The sequence below is a fragment of the Arvicola amphibius genome, chromosome 11, assembly GCF_903992535.2.
Source record: "Arvicola amphibius chromosome 11, mArvAmp1.2, whole genome shotgun sequence".
In the NCBI taxonomy this organism is placed as follows: Eukaryota; Metazoa; Chordata; class Mammalia; order Rodentia; family Cricetidae; genus Arvicola; species Arvicola amphibius.
This window is the reverse complement of record NC_052057.2, coordinates 70,507,462-70,526,655: the sequence shown is the minus strand read 5'-3', so window position 1 is coordinate 70,526,655 and position 19,194 is coordinate 70,507,462. Positions and strand designations below refer to the sequence as shown.

The following is a 19,194-nucleotide window of genomic DNA, read 5'->3' as shown; positions in this document are numbered from 1 at the left end:
TCACGGTTCACACCACACATCCCAGCACACTGTAGGGCAATCAGAGCGCCTCTGGAGGGCTCACTTCCTTCCTGGCTCTCCTTTCCACTAGTCTGATCAGTTCATGTGCTCACTGCTGGAGCTGTCTACCTGCCCAGCACAGGGGAAGCACACTCACCAGGCACAGTGTAGTAAATAACCCACAAAACCATGTCCTTTCTGCTGCTGGAGACGGGAAAGCTGTACATTGAACACAGCGGTCACAAACAGCCAAGGCAAGAAGAATGTAATGCCCCTCACCAGCCAGCTTCAGGCGACATGACACTCCATTTTCAGGGGTAAACACAAACCCCCACAGAACTGAGGCTGCTTCAGAAAATTGTTATTATTCATTTTCTCAAAAAAAAAAAAACCCAACTCTTGGCTCAGTGCTTGCTGCCCCTCGAGACTCAACCAAAGACAGAAACTTGAAGGAAACTCTGTTTTGCTTTTGGCTTTTACAAGTGGGTTCCTGAATGTTTCTGTGGATAGAAGCAAAATATCTTTTCTCCTTTGTTTACAAAGCTTAAATTTAGATATTTCTCTGGCAAACAATCTTTATATGGAACTGCATTTTATAAGATACACTCCAAGATTTTTAAGATTGATTTAATAAACAAAGCCAAATATCTCAATAGACTCATCCAAAAGTCATTTCAGTTTTATTATAAAGATCTTTATTATATTTATTATAAGGAATTAATTATCTTTAGATAGCACCAAAACATGGATGAACAGTTTTCATTACTTGGGTAGCCTGAAAAGTTGTTCAAGTTTTGATGAACCTCTGACTTACAAGCCATGTTTAATTAAAAACCAGAATAACTTACCAAACAAATGATAAGTTAATTAAATAGAATAAAAACCAAAAAACTGAGTTTTCTTTTTCACATTATTATCATGTTTCCATTTTAAATGTACAAGTATGTTTTAAATGAGTGGATGATGTCCACTGTATAATTTATGTATGTATTCCTATATGAATATCCTACTATTCCTTCAGATCACGTCTATGCCAATTCCTAACAACTGATGTATTGCTTTGGACCACAAAATTAAGCATATCACACTTTTTAATTTGCTATTTATTCATCATAGGTTAAAAAGAGCTTCTATAAGACAGTTCAACTCCTGCAGAGACTCCAAGCGGGTCCTCTGGATATGTACTCATATCTTGAATTCATGCAAGTGAGTCTAAGGTTATTAAACGCTATCTGTACTGGTTTTACGTGGGCAGCAAAGCTGCATAAGCAGCAATTACTGATGGGCCCAGTGAGGCATGAGGCAAACAATGCAAGCGGGTTTATGAGGATTTGTTGCTCAATGTGAAAAATCTTGCTAAGTATGTTCAAATCAAGCTCAGATCTTTGGGGAATATCAATCAAATGAAAGAAAAAAATGTGTTTAAGCCCCTTAAACAATCCCTTATTTAGAATGCTTATATTACATCCACAAACAGGGCCTGGCTGTCATTTAAAAATTCTCCCTATTCAGGAGCTTTTGTTTTGGAAGATAAAGAGGCTGAAGAACAGGAACGGGCACTTTCCGTCCTGAAGTGGTTTATTTTAAGGCTCCTTGCTAGTTGTTCATGGGGCAGAAATTGGGGATAAGCTTTGCAAATTGCTCACTTATCTGAGAAGAGAGAAGAATGTTGTGAAATGCTATTTCGCTTACAAAACACTATAAAAATGTTATTCAAGTAGGATGTGCTATTTCTAGGGCTCAAGTCCCCCACTGGAGTCTCTCTTTCTACCTGAGAGGCACCCAGGGAGTAATGGTTTTGTCTGGAGTGGGAAGACCCTCTCATCAGGAAGCTGGGGTGAAAGGCTACGCTGGGAGCGTTGAATGTAGTTCTGTTGTCCATTAGGAAATAATCCATGAGAGGTTGTACACTTTTGAAAATCAAATCATGGTTGGAATATTGCTTGATTGAGTTGAACACAGAAGATCTAACCCCACGATGTTGCTAATCAGGTCATTTTCCTGATTTTACCTGGCCCCAGCCTGTGTTAATTTTCTCCTTACTTAAAATATGCCCCTTCAGCATCGTGGAAATAATACCCTACTAGAGAATTAAGAGAATTAAGTCACCTTGGCAAAGATTAATTTCAGTTGTGGAGAAAACCCATTGAATCCCAAACACGGGACAATTGCCAAGACGTGGTATAAAGAGGAAGGGAAAAGAAGAACACTGGTGTGAACCTAGCCAATTGGCCTCCATAGTCAGGCCCACGAGATGCCAAGGGCAAGACTCACCACTAAATCCAATCAAAGGACCTATCAAGATCTCATTTGTGATCACTCCCCTATCTAATTCTCCTTTCTAGTGTTACAGCCCCGTTTAGATCTTAATTCCTTCCTACCCTAAGCAGTGCACAATGATTTTTTTTGCTATTGTATTAATCTCAGTTGTACAATTTCATCCTATCAGTATAGTGTGCAATATTGCTCATGGTATCCCTGCTCATAGTGTAAGATTGGCACTAAATTATACCCACAGCTCATCTTTGATGGCAACGGGCCAATTTAAAGACTCTGTTATATTCCTGCTATTGCCTGGTAACAGATGCACTTCCTAGATAGATAATTTTTCCCTGCCAAATTTCTTCATTGATAAATGAAGAAAGCAACTGGATAAGAAATATGAAAGAAGCTGGATGAACTTGCACCAGTTTCGTGATCATATCAACACATTTTCTGCTGTTCACTTTCTCCAGGGCTGTTCCTCCATGATTTATAGATATACTTTCTTTTCTCTATATGTTTTTTTTGCTATTCTAATAAAATATACATGTCCATCCATCCTATCTACTGGACCCTTAAAAAAGAAATAAGATCTCGGACATGAAGTGCCCATCAGTACATTTCTGGAAGCTTTGCATTGCTCTCCAGCGATCTCTAGGATTGCTTTCATATTTTAGATGGGATGTTAAGGGGGCAGAGTGACTGTAATCCAAGGTGGGTTTATTTTTACTTTATTTTTTTGTTGAAAAGCTTCAGGGGAAGGGAGGTGGCTGGTGCTGGCAGAAGTGGACAATGGTGGGGAAGTTGTAGGACTTCTGCTCACTAGTCGCCTTCCATTTCACAGTGTTTAACAATGAAAGCAAGGCTATGTGTACTGATGAAGGCAGCCAGTTCATGAGTCCCTGTCTACATTAGTTTTGCCTACAGTTCTGAGTTTGGAGGAAATTGCTGGTAGATAAAGGGAAAGAGAGTGGCTTCAGGACAAGGCTGAAGACAAAGGCAGAGGAGGCTCATTCAGCTGGGCATGTCTTTGATGTTCAAGGAAATGCTGTTTTTCATTCTTGTATGTCGAGGTTTTTATATTCTATGTCATCACATAGCATCCAGAGGTTGTATTTGGAGCCAGGCAGTATCTTCTCATTTTAACCCAATTTCCCATTAACATAAAAATAAAAATAACCACTGAGTTCGAGGCCAGCCTGGTCTACAAGAGCTAGTTCCAGGACAGGCTCTAGAAACTACAGGGAAACCCTGTCTCGAAAAACCAAAAAATTAAATAAATAAATAAATAAATAAATAAATAAATAAAACCAGAACATCTTCCTATGAGGTATTCATCTCCTTCCAGCTCTGCAGATATAGAGTTGGTGCTCTCTGCTAGTGTGACTAGAGGCCCCATGGGATGTGGAAATGATTTTTAGGTTCACTCATTGGTCAGAGTTAAGAATTACTGCTGCGTCTGCTACCCAGTCACTAAAGTATGGTCTCTTTCCTTCTGTGTACAGTGAGAGCCATCACGGCAGAACTGAGGCTGCTCTAGCCCTGTCTACAGTGCGTCATTCATACAGCTCCTTTTTCCTCCCTGTTGACTGATTGCTGACAATGACAACAATCCCAGAAATCTCTATATGCTGAACTCTGCATCCCAAAACTTAAACAAAGCCCGGAATATACACTTAACAGTGTGCTAACTAAGATATATCTTGGAGCTGGGATGGGGCACAGTTGCTAGGATTCTTGATAAGAATACAAGAAGCCATGGGTTGGATCTCCATCATTGCCCACAACTCAGAAGGAGGAAGCAGACGGTTCAGAGGTTTGAGGTCATCTTCAACCACACAGTGAGTATGAGGCCAGCCTGAGCAACATAAGACCATGTTTCAGAGACAAACATTGAATTGTGTTTGTGCCATTACATAGTAAGCCTATTTGTTAAATGACATTACATCTTCTCTAATGAATTTGCTACACTCATCTTCCCCAGGACCCCAGGTTCATATAGCTGATGCCCACATGGCTTGATTACAGAGTACTACCATGATCCCCATTCCCCAAAGGCAGAATGAAGAGGAATCAATCCAAAGTTCAGAGCAGAGGATAAAGTGGGGACCACCTTTCTTTTTAGGGGCAGAAAATAAATATTTTAGGATTATATCATCTCTGACACATTTTAATGTTTTTTATTTTAAAAATAATACTTTACAAAAATGAAATAAGCCTTTTGGCTTAAAGAGCTTTCAAAGTAGAATATATTTGACCTATGGAATAGGGTCGAGATATTGAAAACCTGTGAGGCACGCTAATTGCGTGAAATTCAGATTCTGAATGAACAGGTCTGGCTTTCTTGGAGCATGGCACAATGGTTATGACATGGTTGTGGCTCTGCTCTTGCTCCAAAGTAGAGAAAACACTTGTCAGTACCCGGACCCTTTTGGGAGTTTAGCATTGTCCCCTCAAACAAAAGAAGGAACATCTCTTATCACTGGACAACTAAACTATCCAGAAGAAATGGTCTAGAAAAACTGTTCCCACATCTCCCGCTCCATGTACTAAATGACCACACCCACTAGAGAGGCTCAGACAGTACAATGTCACAGTGATATCCAAGAGTCTCTTAGAACCTGGGCATATTCTACAAAAAATCCTTTAGGGGTATCTATAAGTTCAGCAGGTGGCATGCTTTATTACTATTGGTTTTTTTTGCCATCAATAAGACACGGTTGAACTCAAGCTTTTGAATTCAGGCTTTAATATAAATATTATATTAAACAAGCAGCCTACAAGCCAAGCAGTTGGCTCTGCAGATGAGCACTTGACTCTCAATTGTAATAAATAACCTGCCCAAGGTCAAGAGCTTGGGACAGAGACAGAGATACTGGAATTTAAATCTCTAATTTCCATCACATGCCACATACTGCCAGTTCATGAGATTGAAACCACTGCTGCCTTATCACTCACTGGCATCCTTGCCAGGCAGGATTCAAGAATTTTGTTGTTTCTCACAGTTAAGTCAAAGGATTTGCTACTATTGTTGTAGGTGCTGTATTGCTTTTGACAATAAAATCTCATCTACATTCAAATATATGTACTTATTAAATAACTTAAGCCAGATATAATATTCTGTTTTAAATAGTTCTGTGTGTGATCCCAAATCCTGTCAATTCCTAATCTATAAATTAACCCTGGTAACAAGCCCTTGGGAGGTGGAAGCAAGATGACCAAGGTGTTCAAGGTACCCCCTTGGATTCATAGATAGTGTCAGGTCAACCTAGGCTACATAAGACTCTATTTCAAACAACAACAATGGAACCAAGCTAACAAACGCACAAACAAGGAAAGCAAGCAAAACAGCCTCAGCCTAGGAAGGGAGCTTCATGGCATCATTGTTGAGCTCAATGAGTATCAGACAGTTCAAAGTTTGTACAGGACCAGAGTTAAACCTGCTAAGCTTTCTGCCATCTTTTCCTATTTTAAGTGTTTATGTTTTGTTTTTTTCATAAAGCAATGAATGAGTTGTAATACTCTTCATATCCAAACGAGTCAAAATTCCAGGATGGAGGGCTACTAAGTAACAAGGAAAAAGAAGCATGGAAGGGATCAGGCACTTGGGTAAAGATACTTCCAGAAATTTCTCATGAGCAAGGACCCTGTTTGAGTCATCATTGACATAATAGTAAGTAGAATACTGTTAAGTTTGGGGTTTATAATTCAATACTGAAAATTGGATTACATTGTCTGTTTTAAGGAGAACGTTCTATGGGGGAAAAGAGCTCATTTTTCTTTACTGAAATTCAGGAATTTGGATATAGTTTGGAAACAGATTTTGAAAATGCATGAAACAAAAGTAGCTAGAATAGAGATTAAAGAAACACCCTAATGACGCTAACACCTACAGAATCTACATCCTGCTAATATGTTCTTTCTTACCTCGGCCTTAGCTAGGTTGTACAGAATACCCTTTTCTTCTTCTCTTTTTGGCCCTACCACCTTTGTTACAAAACAACACTTCCGTATAAAACCCAGAATGCCTTCTTCCCACAGCTAGGATTACACAGAAGGCAGGATATACTCAGTCCTTTGGAGGGGGTTATATATTGCTACAACATGCCCTAATTTTGCATTATATCTACCAGATCCTGTATCCCCTTACTAAATGACCCACTCATTGAGTTGCCTAAGCTACTGTGACTAAGCTACTTCTCAAGTATCTGGTTGCCATAGAGACAGAACAGCTACCACATTGTCAGGCACTCATTTCTTTCTATGCATGTAGAGGAAGGCGGAGCCACATACTTCCCTGACAATGGTCAAGAACATAAGTAAATCTGCACTCCGAAAAGAGGCATATTGCCAGTAAGCTACCTTCAGACTCTGGGGGAAAAAAAGAGGTGAAAGCCATTCCAGGCTGCTTGGTTATTCTCGTTGTTTAGAAGAATTCTGTACAAACCTCATATTTTTCAAGAATTGATTATCTAATTTGAGAACAACTTCTACCTAATTCTGATGCCCCCTAATATGGGTACTATGAAGTAAGTTCTCTTGCACAGCTCTGGCTGCTTCTCAAGAGCCTTAGCAGTATCTTTGTCTCCAAGCAAGGACAACAGGCTGGTCATAGCATCCAGCACAAAGAAGATGCCCGGTAAATGGTTGGGAGGAAATCAGACAAGGGTCTGAGGTACTTCTGGTCCTAAGCTTTGCAATGTTTATGTTCTGCCCCGTTCTCCCAGAACATTGGCTTTCTCTGCCAGCTGCCTTCCTCTAAGTTGGTCCTGTTGGTGGCTCTGAGAATAGTGGTCACTTTCTCTAGCATCAGTGTGGCCCTTGGTGGCAACTTCTTAAGGCTTGTGCTTTGTTGTGTGGTTTCCAGATGCTGCCCATGGAAACAGCTGTTCATCCCAGCTTTCTTCGTTAGGAGTAAAGCATCAGAGCATCCTGTGGCTCGGTTAAGATGATTGTCAAGGCCCTACTAACTATTTGGAGGTTATAATCAGCTTTTATGTACCAGATTTTTTTAAACTAGAGACTGATATAATCATAACACTAATACAAAAATAAACACCACCAATAACCCTAGTAGAATTTACTAAATCCTTCCTGTGTGTTCATTGCCTAGTAGAGGCTTTAAAATTTTTTGTACTGATGGTTTCTTTGACATAATTTTCAATGTTTTCTCACAGAGAACTTATTTAACAATAAGATGGGATATCTGGTGCTTCATATCTATCACTGATTATGAACTCAAATGATGGGATGTCAAGATCTTAGAAGAATGTGTGTGCACATGTGTATGCCAAGAGCTCCAATTAGATTTATGGTTAACAGGGAACTTGGACTATGATGCTTAAGGTACAATTTCACGTCCAGACTTAATATCAGGTATTAAATGTATATTTATTGATATAAGTATCTGCTGAAAAATGAATATGTGGTTATATTTAAATGAAAGCTTAATACCTTTTACAGTGTCAGTTTTGATGTTGATAATTCTCCTGTTTCATTAATTTTTGAATTTATTTTCTTGGAATTCAAACTATTCTTAGTTTCAAGGACCAAAGCCTGTTGTAAAAGGAGCGGCAGGCTGCTTCCTGCCACCCGGCTCACGGCTAGCTTTACCCGAAATAATTACATGGAAATTGTATTCATTTAAACACTGCCTGGCCCATTATCTACAGCCCTCTTATTGGCTAACTCTCACATATTGATTCAACCCATTTCTAATAATCTGTATCTCCACTTGACTGTGGCTAACCAGCATGAGTCTAACCAGCATCCGTCTCGGAGAGAAGAGCCAAGGCGTCTGCCTGACTCTGCGTTCTTTCTCCCAGCATTCTGTTCAGTCTACTCCACTTATCTAAATTCTGCCCTACCGAAAAGCCAAGGCAGTTTCTTTATTTCAATGAAAGCAACACATAGAAAGAAGACCCTCCTACAACAGAAGCCTCTATTTCTTTAGCCATTAAAAATTAAGAAAAATATATTCAGGATAACTTTAGAAAATACCTATGTCCAGTTCAAATTACATGGTTTTGCATGGGTAAAGTCTTTTAAAACCAACAAACAACATACTGCAAACAATTTCTAAGGTTTTAGGAAACCCAAGAACCAGTTCACTAATAGGAGGTAATCTGTGATATTAATCTTTACCAATTCACCGGAAGAAATACCATCCTATGTACATTAAACAACTCTAATACATGTGTATTAGTACTGCTGTCATTCAGGCACTTACTATCACATACTGTTTACATTAATTTAGCCCCAAGAGCAAAAGGTCACATAAAAGTATCCATAATAGATGTTTTAAAAGCAAAATACCAACCCTATTAATCATTGCAGACAACAGCAAGTGACACTTGCCCCACTCAGTGTTTTAAGAATAAAAGACAGGGCCAGCAGAAAAAGCACACCCAAAAGTTCTTATCCTCTTACATATTTTCAATATCATCCCAGCACTTTTCTCACTGGAGCAATCTGAAATAAGCATGAACTGAATGAAATCTGTCTTCTTTTTAAGACTTAAAAAGAATCATTCTTCCCCCCTCCCTTATGCGTTTTGTCTTTTGTGTGTATTTGGCCACATTGATAAATCATGATACTTTTTGCATCTTAAATGTAAACGCCATCCACTGGAAAAAAGTTAACAAGTAAATGCTAGCATGTTTGCACTCCTGCCACCCAGAGCTGGCACTTGCCATACTTACCCTCCCATATCGGTTGGCGTAGGAGCCCGTGAGCAAGGAATGGAAAACAATGATCGTCTCATCCAAGTCCCAGATGAACACTCTCTAAAGGGAAGAACTGAGTCAGTGCACCTTTGCTCTGCTTGGGAACGGCTGTCAGTTAATTTTGACATGGCATTGTCATTTTTAAATGACAAAAAAGAAAAACCAGAACTTAAGCTTTTTTTCAAACACAGCTCTTCTTAAGGGTATCACCCAGCTTTTCAGGTCTCATCTTGAATGAGACAGAAGAGGACAAGCATTTACATAAAGTCAATATAAATATACAGAGAGATAGAACGCATGCCTTTTTTTCTCCTGCAGTTATAGCTCCACTCAGTTCCCAGGAGACGAGCAATGAGTTGAAACTAGTCTGCTTATAAGTTTTTAGGGAAGGCTCTGAAATTGAAAGCCATTCAAAGTAGACCTTACCTCAGAAGATGAGAAGAACTCTTGTGGTTCATTCTAATCGAGTTAAATATTAAACATTTCACACATAAGTTGAAGCTTTACCTAGTTCATTCACCTTATGTTAGTGGCTAGGCAGTTGTCAGAAGGACAGGTTGTGCGACTGACTCTCAGCATATAAGAGTTCTGCATCCAGCAAAGGAGATACTTAGAAAAGTGAACTGTATCTAACCTGAACATGCTTATACTTGGTATTCTGTAAATGGTCCAAGATAAAGGCATCTATATTTAATTTACATTTTATTGGTATTATAAGCAGTCTAGACATGGTTTAAACTCCTGGGGAACTTGAGGTACTGCTCAGTGGTAGAGAGCTTGCCTAGCATGCATCAGGCCTCGGCTTCAGCTCTCAAAATGTATGAGAAAAAGCAGGGAGACTGCATAGGGCATGGTGAACAGCTTGTTGCAATATGGGGGACTTGCACCTGTGGACTTGGGTATCAACAAGAGAGTCCTTGAGCCTGTCCCCTGTGGATATTGAGGGGTGACTGTATCAGTTTCCAAACTTAAGCAGGCACCTCACACATACCCTTAGAAACTGGGTACAGGTATTTTGAACTGGATTTGGAGTTCATTTCAAACAGTTCTTTGAGATACTACACATCTCCCCGGCTTGCTTCTCTCCCTCTGCTCCTCCTCACATCAGCACACATTCATGTACACGGACACCGGTGGAAAATGATCATCTTTTCAGCCAAAATAATCAAGTTTTCCACCGTCATATTTTTACTTTGGCAGAAAGTAAAGACTTAATTGCAATGGCTTGGAGGCAATGTAATCTGCACCCTGTCGGTTTCTGCGTAATCCTCTTGCTTTTGAACTGCACCAAAACATGTCTCAGTAGCTGATTACCCTTTCAGTGTAGAACATTCCAGACTTCCCTTTCTCAATGTATACAGATGTGTCTTTAGTTTCAAAGTGGAACTTCCTAATTTTTTTTTTTTTTTTTTTTTTTTTTTTTTTGGATGGCACTAAATTGAAGTGGGAGTTATACACAGTTGTACGATACAGTTTTGGGCAAGCAAAACTGCAACATTTGTTTAGGCTTGTGTTTTGTTCTCTGTGAGACAGAGTGCCACGTAGCCTAGGCCGGCCTCAGATTCACTGTGAGTCAAGAATGGCTTTGAACTTTTGATTCTTCTACCTCTACCACCCATGTTCTGGGAATATGGGTATAATGTGCCCACATCTGGCTACTCCATTTCCTGAGAAAGAAAGAGATGTTGTATTGTATAGACTCTATGAAAAAAATAAAGGAATAAACAGTTACATAAGGCACTCAATGGTATAGCACTTATGAAGGTTGTTTGAGGTTTTGCGTTCCACCTTTTGTATTGCAGAACAACAGCAGAAATAGCCACTAGCAAATTGTTGTATAGATTAGGAAAACTAGGAATGATAAGCAGGTAATAAGAAAGAGAGGAAAAAATGTTTCACTGTGTTAATATGAACAACAAGCAATGACCAAAGTGTTGGGCTGTTCGTTGATGTTCACAGGCCGAGTCTGTTGACACATTAATGAGCTATGTGTCACCTCGCTCCTTATTTGACTATGGGCAATGACATACCTCAAGATCAGAATCCGGGGGAGGTGAGGGGTTATTGTTTCTCCTGCCTCGACCACGTGACTTCCCATCTGACCCTCGACGCAGCCGATCAGAATCCGAATCTTTAATGGGTGTTGAAGGGCTGTGGATTGTACTGTACTCTGTAAGAACAGAAAGAGAACGTTCAAGTGTCACCACCATAGTGCCAAGAACAGCCCTGTTTTAATTCACAGGAAGCTTAAAGCATAAAGCACATTCTGTTTAGCTAAAGTCCTACATTAAGTTTTACTTGCATCAGTAAATAGTTCAGGGGATATGAGAACCTAAGACTTGTTTTGAAAGCACAGTGTGGTCAAGAACCACTCATCTTTAACTAAGGGTGTGAGACAGCAGGCCATATTGCATTGCGTCTATTTTCCTGGGTCCCTGTAATGAGCTGGTGTTCCTTCCCCAGTGGTCTCTACTTCTCTTTCCCCAACGGTCTCCACTGCTCCTTCCCCCAAAATCTCTACTGCTCCTTCCCCAATGGTCTCACTGCTCCTTTCCTTCTCAGTGGTCTCCACTGTACCCTTCCCAATGGGCTCCCCTGATCCTTCCCCATCCTGGTCTCCACTCCCTTCCCAATGGTCTCCACTGTCCTTTCTCAATGGTTTCACTGCGCCTTCTGCTTTGGTCTCCACTGTTCCTTCCACCCTGGTCTCAATGGTCCTTCCCCCCTCCTCTCCACTCTACTTTCTCAATGGTCTCCACTGCTCCTCCTCAATGTTCTGTACCACTTCTCTCTAACTCCATAAATGGCCCCTGGCCACCCGGGGAGCCTGACATTTGTTTCAGCGATGTCTTCCCCAGCTACAAACAGGATTCTGGCTCATGGAGAGACATGAAAAGACAACCAGCCCCAGGACAGGGAAATCTGAGTCACGGGATAGATTTTTCCCCCCAAATTTAAAATCACCATTTTCTTCTTCATTTTATGTGAGAGTAAGAGTGTGACTTGCTAAGGGGGCAGACTTTTAGACAAAGCCCACCTTGGTCTAGCACCCACCTAGATTCTTCTTGTGTCTTAATCTCTTTGAAGCGAACATCTAACACCAGGCATAACATTACAGTTACTCATCTGGCAAACTCAAAGAAACCACTGGAAAAATTACACAGAAACCACAAAATAAAGAATAACTCCAAAAAGGCTGGAAGGAATCGTTGAACAGTTCTGGACTCTGAGGAAGCTTTTTATCCTGTGTCCAGAAAACCATTCACTCTCACCTCTTATTCTGTTCCCTAGTCCCATCAGATAATCCCTACTCTGCCCAAGTTTCAGATGGCCCTGGACGGCTAAACCCACAAGGCTCTGAGCCACATTCCTTTACTAGATAAGGATGTGGATCTCTATTTAATATGAACAGCTCTTCTTCACTGTGATCTTGCTGCTCAGACATTACCAGACAGAAAACTATGAAGGGCAATTGAAGGCTGGCAGGCTTTACTAACACATCCTCCATCCCATCTCCACCTCATCCTCCATCCTATCTCTCATCCTCCATCCTATCTCCACCTCATCCTCCATCCATCTCCACCTCATCCTCCATCCATCTCCACCTCATCCTCCATCCCATCTCTGCCTCATCCTCCATCCCATCTCCACCTCATCCTCCATCCCATCTCCACCTCATCCTCCATCCCATCTCCAGCTCATCCTCCATCCCATCTCCACCTCATCCTCCATCCCATCTCTGCCTCATCCTCCATCCCATCTCCACCTCATCCTCCATCCCATCTCCAGCTCATCCTCCATCCCATCTCCACCTCATCCTCCATCCTATCTCCACCTCATCCTCCATCCCATCTCCACCTCATCCTCCATCCCATCTCCACCTCATCCTCCATCCCATCTCCACCTCATCCTCCATCCCATCTCCACCTCATCCTCCATCCATCTCCACCTCATCCTCCATCCATCTCCACCTCATCCTCCATCCCATCTCCGCCTCATCCTCCATCCCATCTCCACCTCATCCTCCATCCCATCTCCAGCTCATCCTCCATCCCATCTCCACCTCATCCTCCATCCTATCTCCACCTCATCCTCCATCCATCTCCACCTCATCCTCCATCCCATCTCCACCTCATCCTCTATCCCATCTCCACCTCATCCTCCATCCCATCTCCAGCTCATCCTCCATCCCATCTCCACCTCATCCTCCATCCCATCTCCAGCTCATCCTCCATCCCATCTCCACCTCATCCTCCATCCTATCTCCACCTCATCCTCCGTCCCATCTCCACCTCATCCTCCATCCCATCTCTACCTCATCCTCCATCCCATCTCCACCTCATCCTCCGTCCCATCTCCACCTCATCCTCCATCCCATCTCCACCTCATCCTCCATCCCATCTCCACCTCATCCTCCATCCCATCTCCACCTCATCCTCCGTCCTATCTCCGCCTCATCCTCCATCCCATCTCTCATCCTCCATCCTATCTCCACCTCATCCTCCATCCCATCTCTACCTCATCCTCCATCCCATCTCTACCTCATCCTCCATCCTATCTCTGCCTCATCCTCCATCCCATCTCCACCTCATCCTCCATCCTATCTCCACCTCATCCTCCATCCCATCTCTACCTCATCCTCCATCCCATCTCTACCTCATCCTCCATCCTATCTCTCATCCTCCATCCCATCTCCGCCTCATCCTCCATCCTATCTCTCATCCTCCATCCCTAGTCTATTATATTCTCAGTCCTACCTCTATAACCATCAGGTCCTCTGCGATCAAACATGGGTATCACCATTGCTTCTAAGCTGACAGCTGCTGCTCTACAGCTGTGTGGAGGGTACATGGCAGCAGACCTTTACAAGTCCTGTTCATTCCTACTCTCTTCCATCTGCTCTGCCCTTCTTGTTAAACCTTAACAACTCAGCAGACTCCCAGACCTCAGGGGAGGGACTTGAATGTACTCTTCCAACACAAGCAAATGGTAAAAATCCTTAGATGAACTGGCCATGGGATTCTCACACCCAGAAATCACCATGATAAAATCCAAGCCAGTTACTTACTTGTTTTCATCAAAAAGCCCATGGCAACCCCACTCAACAGACCCACCTGTTTAGTTGCTAGGGTTCATTTTTTTTTTGAGCTAACTGATTTAAAAGAAATGTTAGGCTCAAACATAAAGAATCAAATAATGTAGTTTTTCAGAAAATTAATGAATCTGGAGATTATCAAGTCATGAGAACTAATCTAGACTTTGAACGAGAAATTTTTGCATGCTTTCTGTCATATGCATAACTCAGGTTAAAAACATGTGACATGAAAGCACAAAGGGAACTACTCATTGTGAGGACAGGGACAAAGAGGAAGGAGGAAGAATAATCACATGTATAAATGTATACCTACATATACATATAGTTAATATGTAGTCAATTATCCTCCAAGTCAACTTTAACATTCATTTTTTATTGTAAGGGCAGACTGGCAAGGCATCTGTACTCTCTCTTGAAGGTATTCTAAGCAAACACTTCTTTTCTGTATTTTGGAGAGAATAATGGGCTTCAAATGAAGACATTTTCAGTGGTCAAACTGGTTCAAAGTTGTACATTTGAAAAAATGTCTTATCCTTGCATTTTAAGAACCATTACACAATGTGTGAACTTTGGGTGGCCCTCACCTAAAGTCGGACACTTGGCCAACTCTGCCATGGCTTCAACATGGTGCAATCATTTTGGAGAGTTGGTCTCAGGTGCACTCTGCAATCTAAGTCTTTTACTGTAAGATCTACCACAAGCTGGGAGCTCTCCCCAGCTTTGGAAAGCGTGTATCTGAGAAGAGTTAAAGCCATCTAGAGCAGTATCATGTCAAATGGTGACTTTTGTATGAATTTCCAGATTGTTTTATTTTGTCTACAAAATATCTAACATGTTTTTATCACCATAGATTTTGTTACTGTCCACTACTTTATCTTTTCAATATATATTTGCCTTTAAAATACAGATTAAAATTAAAAAACTAGTACCACCATTTTTAGAAATAAACTCTAGTTAAATATAGTTTATTGAGTTTATATGAGTTAAATATAGCTCATTGAGTAGAACAAGAAAGAATTATTTAAAGTTGTTTGCTGGTAGAGAAAAAATGATTTTAAAAGACTAACAATATGACACCCTCAAATATTAAAATAGTATTTTCACAACACAGAAACCTTTCTCTATTAGGAGGGAGGATGATATTAAAAATGATGCAAGATAGTTTTATAAAAAAATCTCTTCCTTTGTGTTCTCTGGGGTGGAATTAAATGCTTCTAACTGTAAACCAGCTTTACTGATTTTAACGTCTTCTTCCTCCGACTTGTGCAAAACAACTCAGCTAATTTAATCTTCTAATCCACCCACTACTCATGTTTCTCTAAACCCTCTCCAATTGTTTGGCTTTACCCACACTGAGATATGGGTGTGAAAATATTCCAAAGAATGCTCACTTCCTTTAAGAAACACTGGTTCCACTTGGTGTCCGCAGGCCTAGCTGCAGCGGTAAGGAACCGCAATGCACAGTTGCATGACCAACACTCTGCCTTTAAGGGCTGAAAATTCATTGACTCCTAAACACACACAAGGGGATAAAATCAAAGGGAAAGGTTACGGCTCAGGAAAGGTGAAATTCCGAAGACTAGGAAGGACCGCCACTTAACTCTGATCAGGACAGAGGCACCAGTAAGGAAAGAACTGCAATGTGCTCCCAGAAGCAGCATTGCAGGGTTAAGAACAGAAAAATAAACAACACAAACAAACCCAGTATGATCTGGGTCTACAGAGGGCTTAACAAAAAAGCTGGGTAACAAGGAAAGAATTCTGCCAACAAGGGGAAGCTTTTGCTCTTGGATGGCAGGCTGCTGAAGACAAGTTATACCCAAGAGTAGGAGACAGGTAATTCAGTAGTTCACAAGAGGGAGGAGCGTGGTCTGGATACAGGTGGTGCCATGGGGGCAGTGGCTGATCTGAGTCGCCATCAGAAGGCACAATCAGTAACTAAGTGGATGCAGAAAAAGTCAAGGATGACGCTCATGCTTTGTGATTTGCCAGCTGTGTAAGCAAGAATACTGAAGATGAGATTCGATTGAGGAAGAAGGGACGGCAGCAAAGAGATTCGCACTGGAAATAACAAGTTTGAAGAGCTGCAGGCATTCATATGATGTCCAGTAAGGCTACTAGAGTTCAGGAGAGAAGTGTAGACAGCGTTTAGGCTGAAAAATTGACGCCAACTTAAAGAAAGGAACGTAAAGAAATGCGGCACATGGAGGGAAGATGGGTGAAGACCGGTAGGCGGGGTGGTGAACGAGAAATGAGGGGACCAGAAAGGGAGGAGCTTGTGAGGAGGACGGTGCTCAAGAAGCTTCAGGCCTGCTAAGAGCCAAGGAGATAAAAACTGGAGCCCACAGTAAAGCAAACTTAGAGAAAGAGCTATTGAGTAAATGTGGTAATCATATAGACTTGGGATGGTAGGAAATTAAACAGGAGGCAAGAATCCTACTCCTGGTAGCTCCATACTCCGCTCTGAGCTCTGCAGTCTTGGGTTACCTGTCTTCTACAGTGCTCACCAACTCATCTTAAATTTATTGGTTAAAATTGTCTTTAGCAATTCCATATGTATGTAGTATGCTATGTTTACTTCCACTCCTTCCCTTTTCTCACTTCTCTCCTACCCAAAGTAATCCCCCACTCCTGACAGATCTCTCTTCCACATTCCTGTCTCTGTTTTTATTGGTTTTGGGACCCACTGATTTTAACAAGGACTTCCAGTGTATGTATGTATGTATGTGTGTGTGTATGTATATATATATATATATATACATATGTATATGTATATATATATATATATATAGTGGATATATGTGCATGCATGGGTGCATCTCAAGTTTAGCCCTTTCTTTACTACGACTATGCAGGTTACCCCACTATTTCTACCAGGTAGTCAAATCACATGAAGGAAGGGCTCACCTATTTTAAGAGCATATTTGAAAGCTAATGCTCACCTATATAATGCTTTAATATCAAAAATTAATATAGGACCATTAGCATTCTACATTTGCCAATACTGAAACTTTCCATTAATTCTTCAACATTAGAAAGAAAAACAGGAGGCCTAGAACTTAAAAGAGTCCAGTCTGGCCAGTAATTCCTACTTGAATCTTAGGGATGTGATTTCCAGTTTTTCCAGATCTTAGTCTCCTTCCTTACCAAACTGAGGACACAGCCTGGATTTTTGAGTTTTAAAGTTCCCTTATCTTTGGATGCACAGTGGCCAAACTTTCTTAACAGTAGGCTCTTGGTCTGCCCTGCAAGAGTGTAGTCAGCATACAAATAAAAGAGTCTCCTGGGGAGCATGCAGCCTTCCAGTTTATTTCCTGCTACATTCTGGCCAAATACCTCATGCCTTCCTCAACTTGCCATCTGTTGCTTATACACAGTGCCAAATCATTTTCAAAAGGCTTATATAAATTTAAATCAAGTTAGTTTTATCATAATCCTATTCATGCACACAGGCTTCCTTATATTAAAGAAGGCATTACTATTTGGGCATCATGCCCAATTAAAAAACATTTTTAATTTGCATATCTTGGAAGCATTTATAAATATTTGTTTAGAAATTCTTTTCTTCCATGAACTGTACAAACCCAATTCACAAACATTCTTTTATTGATTAACACAACACTCCTTTTCATATTTGAAGACATTCTTCCAGGTCTGTGATTTCCTTAAAGTATGGCTTCCTTCATGGAGGTCTCTTCTTATATGGTATCTTGCTTCCCAGCAGGAAGGCCTGGCCAGCTCCCTGAAGATTTAGGGATAAGTGTTCACATTTATTCTACAAAAGCAGGGGATCTTTGCTCTAACTTGATACCCTAGGGACTGGATATGCCAGTAGTTGCTGTAAAAGTGGAACTGTGGGTTCCTGAAGGTTTTTGTATTCAGGGAGGGTGGAAGCCACTCATTCTTGCTCATTTCTGGTCTGAGCGAGGTAAAAGACTACTTGCTAAGCAGAACACAGTGATGACTTGAGGAAGCTCCTGAGAAGGACAATGACATTGGGCTGTGTCCACAGTTCTGTGATCTCTGCCAGACCCTAAATCTGTTTGCTAAGATGAGACACGGGATGAAGTGAAGAATTTTATGTAAAATCCTTAGGAAGACTTTCTGAAATCAGGGAACACAGGGCATAGTTATTGGTAATTGTGTTGTAGCAAACATGGGGCTTAGATTACAAGAACATAATATACCACTTTCCTAAACCACGCTTGAGTCTGGGGCCTTGAAATTTATCATATCATTGAAAATGAAGTAGGTTCTAGAAAGCAATTGACACAGAGGTAATCTTGAACTTCAAGACTCAAAATCAACTTAGCTATATGCAAAAACATCATCCAAACAGATGGTAACCAAGTTCACGAGGAAGACCAAAAGAAAGAAGGCAGGAGCTGTGAACTCTAAATTATAGGAAAAAACATCATAGATTGGTAGGTTCTTCCCACAGAGATGATGATGAAACTGGACAGAAGAATCATATTAGGTTTTTGGACATGTTTCTGCTTACATTTAACATTGTTCTGTGGAGTGAGTTCAATTAAATTACAGTAATAGTATTGCATCTGATTTCAGGGATGGGCCAGCAAAACCTACCAATGACAAAAATTACCCAGAAAATTTTCTCAATAGTCATTAAATTATCCCCTGAGACAGCCAGATATGGGCCACCGTTGGGCATGGACACTACCAGTTATTTCCATGGCACTAGGACAAAATACCTAATGCAATCAACTTGGTAAATGAAAAGGTTAACTTGACTCATAATGTGTTTCCACCCACAAGCCCTGGTCCTGTTCTTTTATACCCGTGGCAGCCTGTGTGGTAGAACCATGTGATGGCAGAGACCTATTTACCTAAAGGTGACTGGGACACAGAGAAGAAAGAGGATAGGACCAGAGACTACAATCCCCATCAAGAAGACATTCCCAGTGTCCCAGTTGTCTTCTGCTAGAATCTTCCTCCGACTGACAGCCCAACCAAGTCTTCAGTATGTGGCCCTCCAAGAGACACTTCATCCAAATTACAGCAAGAACCAATTTTTCCACTAAATTTAATTTTGATATTCATTCTTTCCCCCACCCTCTTTTCTTAATGCTTTAAACAGGGGTGAGTAAATTC

The 19,194-nt window shown here is 41.1% G+C and overlaps 1 protein-coding gene across 9 annotated transcripts in view; it reads right to left on the bottom strand.

Annotated features, from left to right (window-relative positions):
• Eya1 (EYA transcriptional coactivator and phosphatase 1) overlaps window positions 1-19,194 on the bottom strand; it is a 137,656-nt gene that overhangs the window by 53,979 nt on the left and 64,483 nt on the right. For all 9 annotated transcript variants that reach the window (XM_038347576.1, XM_038347577.1, XM_038347578.1 and 6 more), the window contains 2 exons: window positions 11,018-11,157; window positions 8,964-9,047 (listed from right to left, as the gene is read on the bottom strand). In XM_038347576.1, the coding sequence (XP_038203504.1) occupies window positions 8,964-9,047; window positions 11,018-11,157 (224 nt within the window). The remainder of the gene's footprint in view (window positions 1-8,963; window positions 9,048-11,017; window positions 11,158-19,194) is intronic.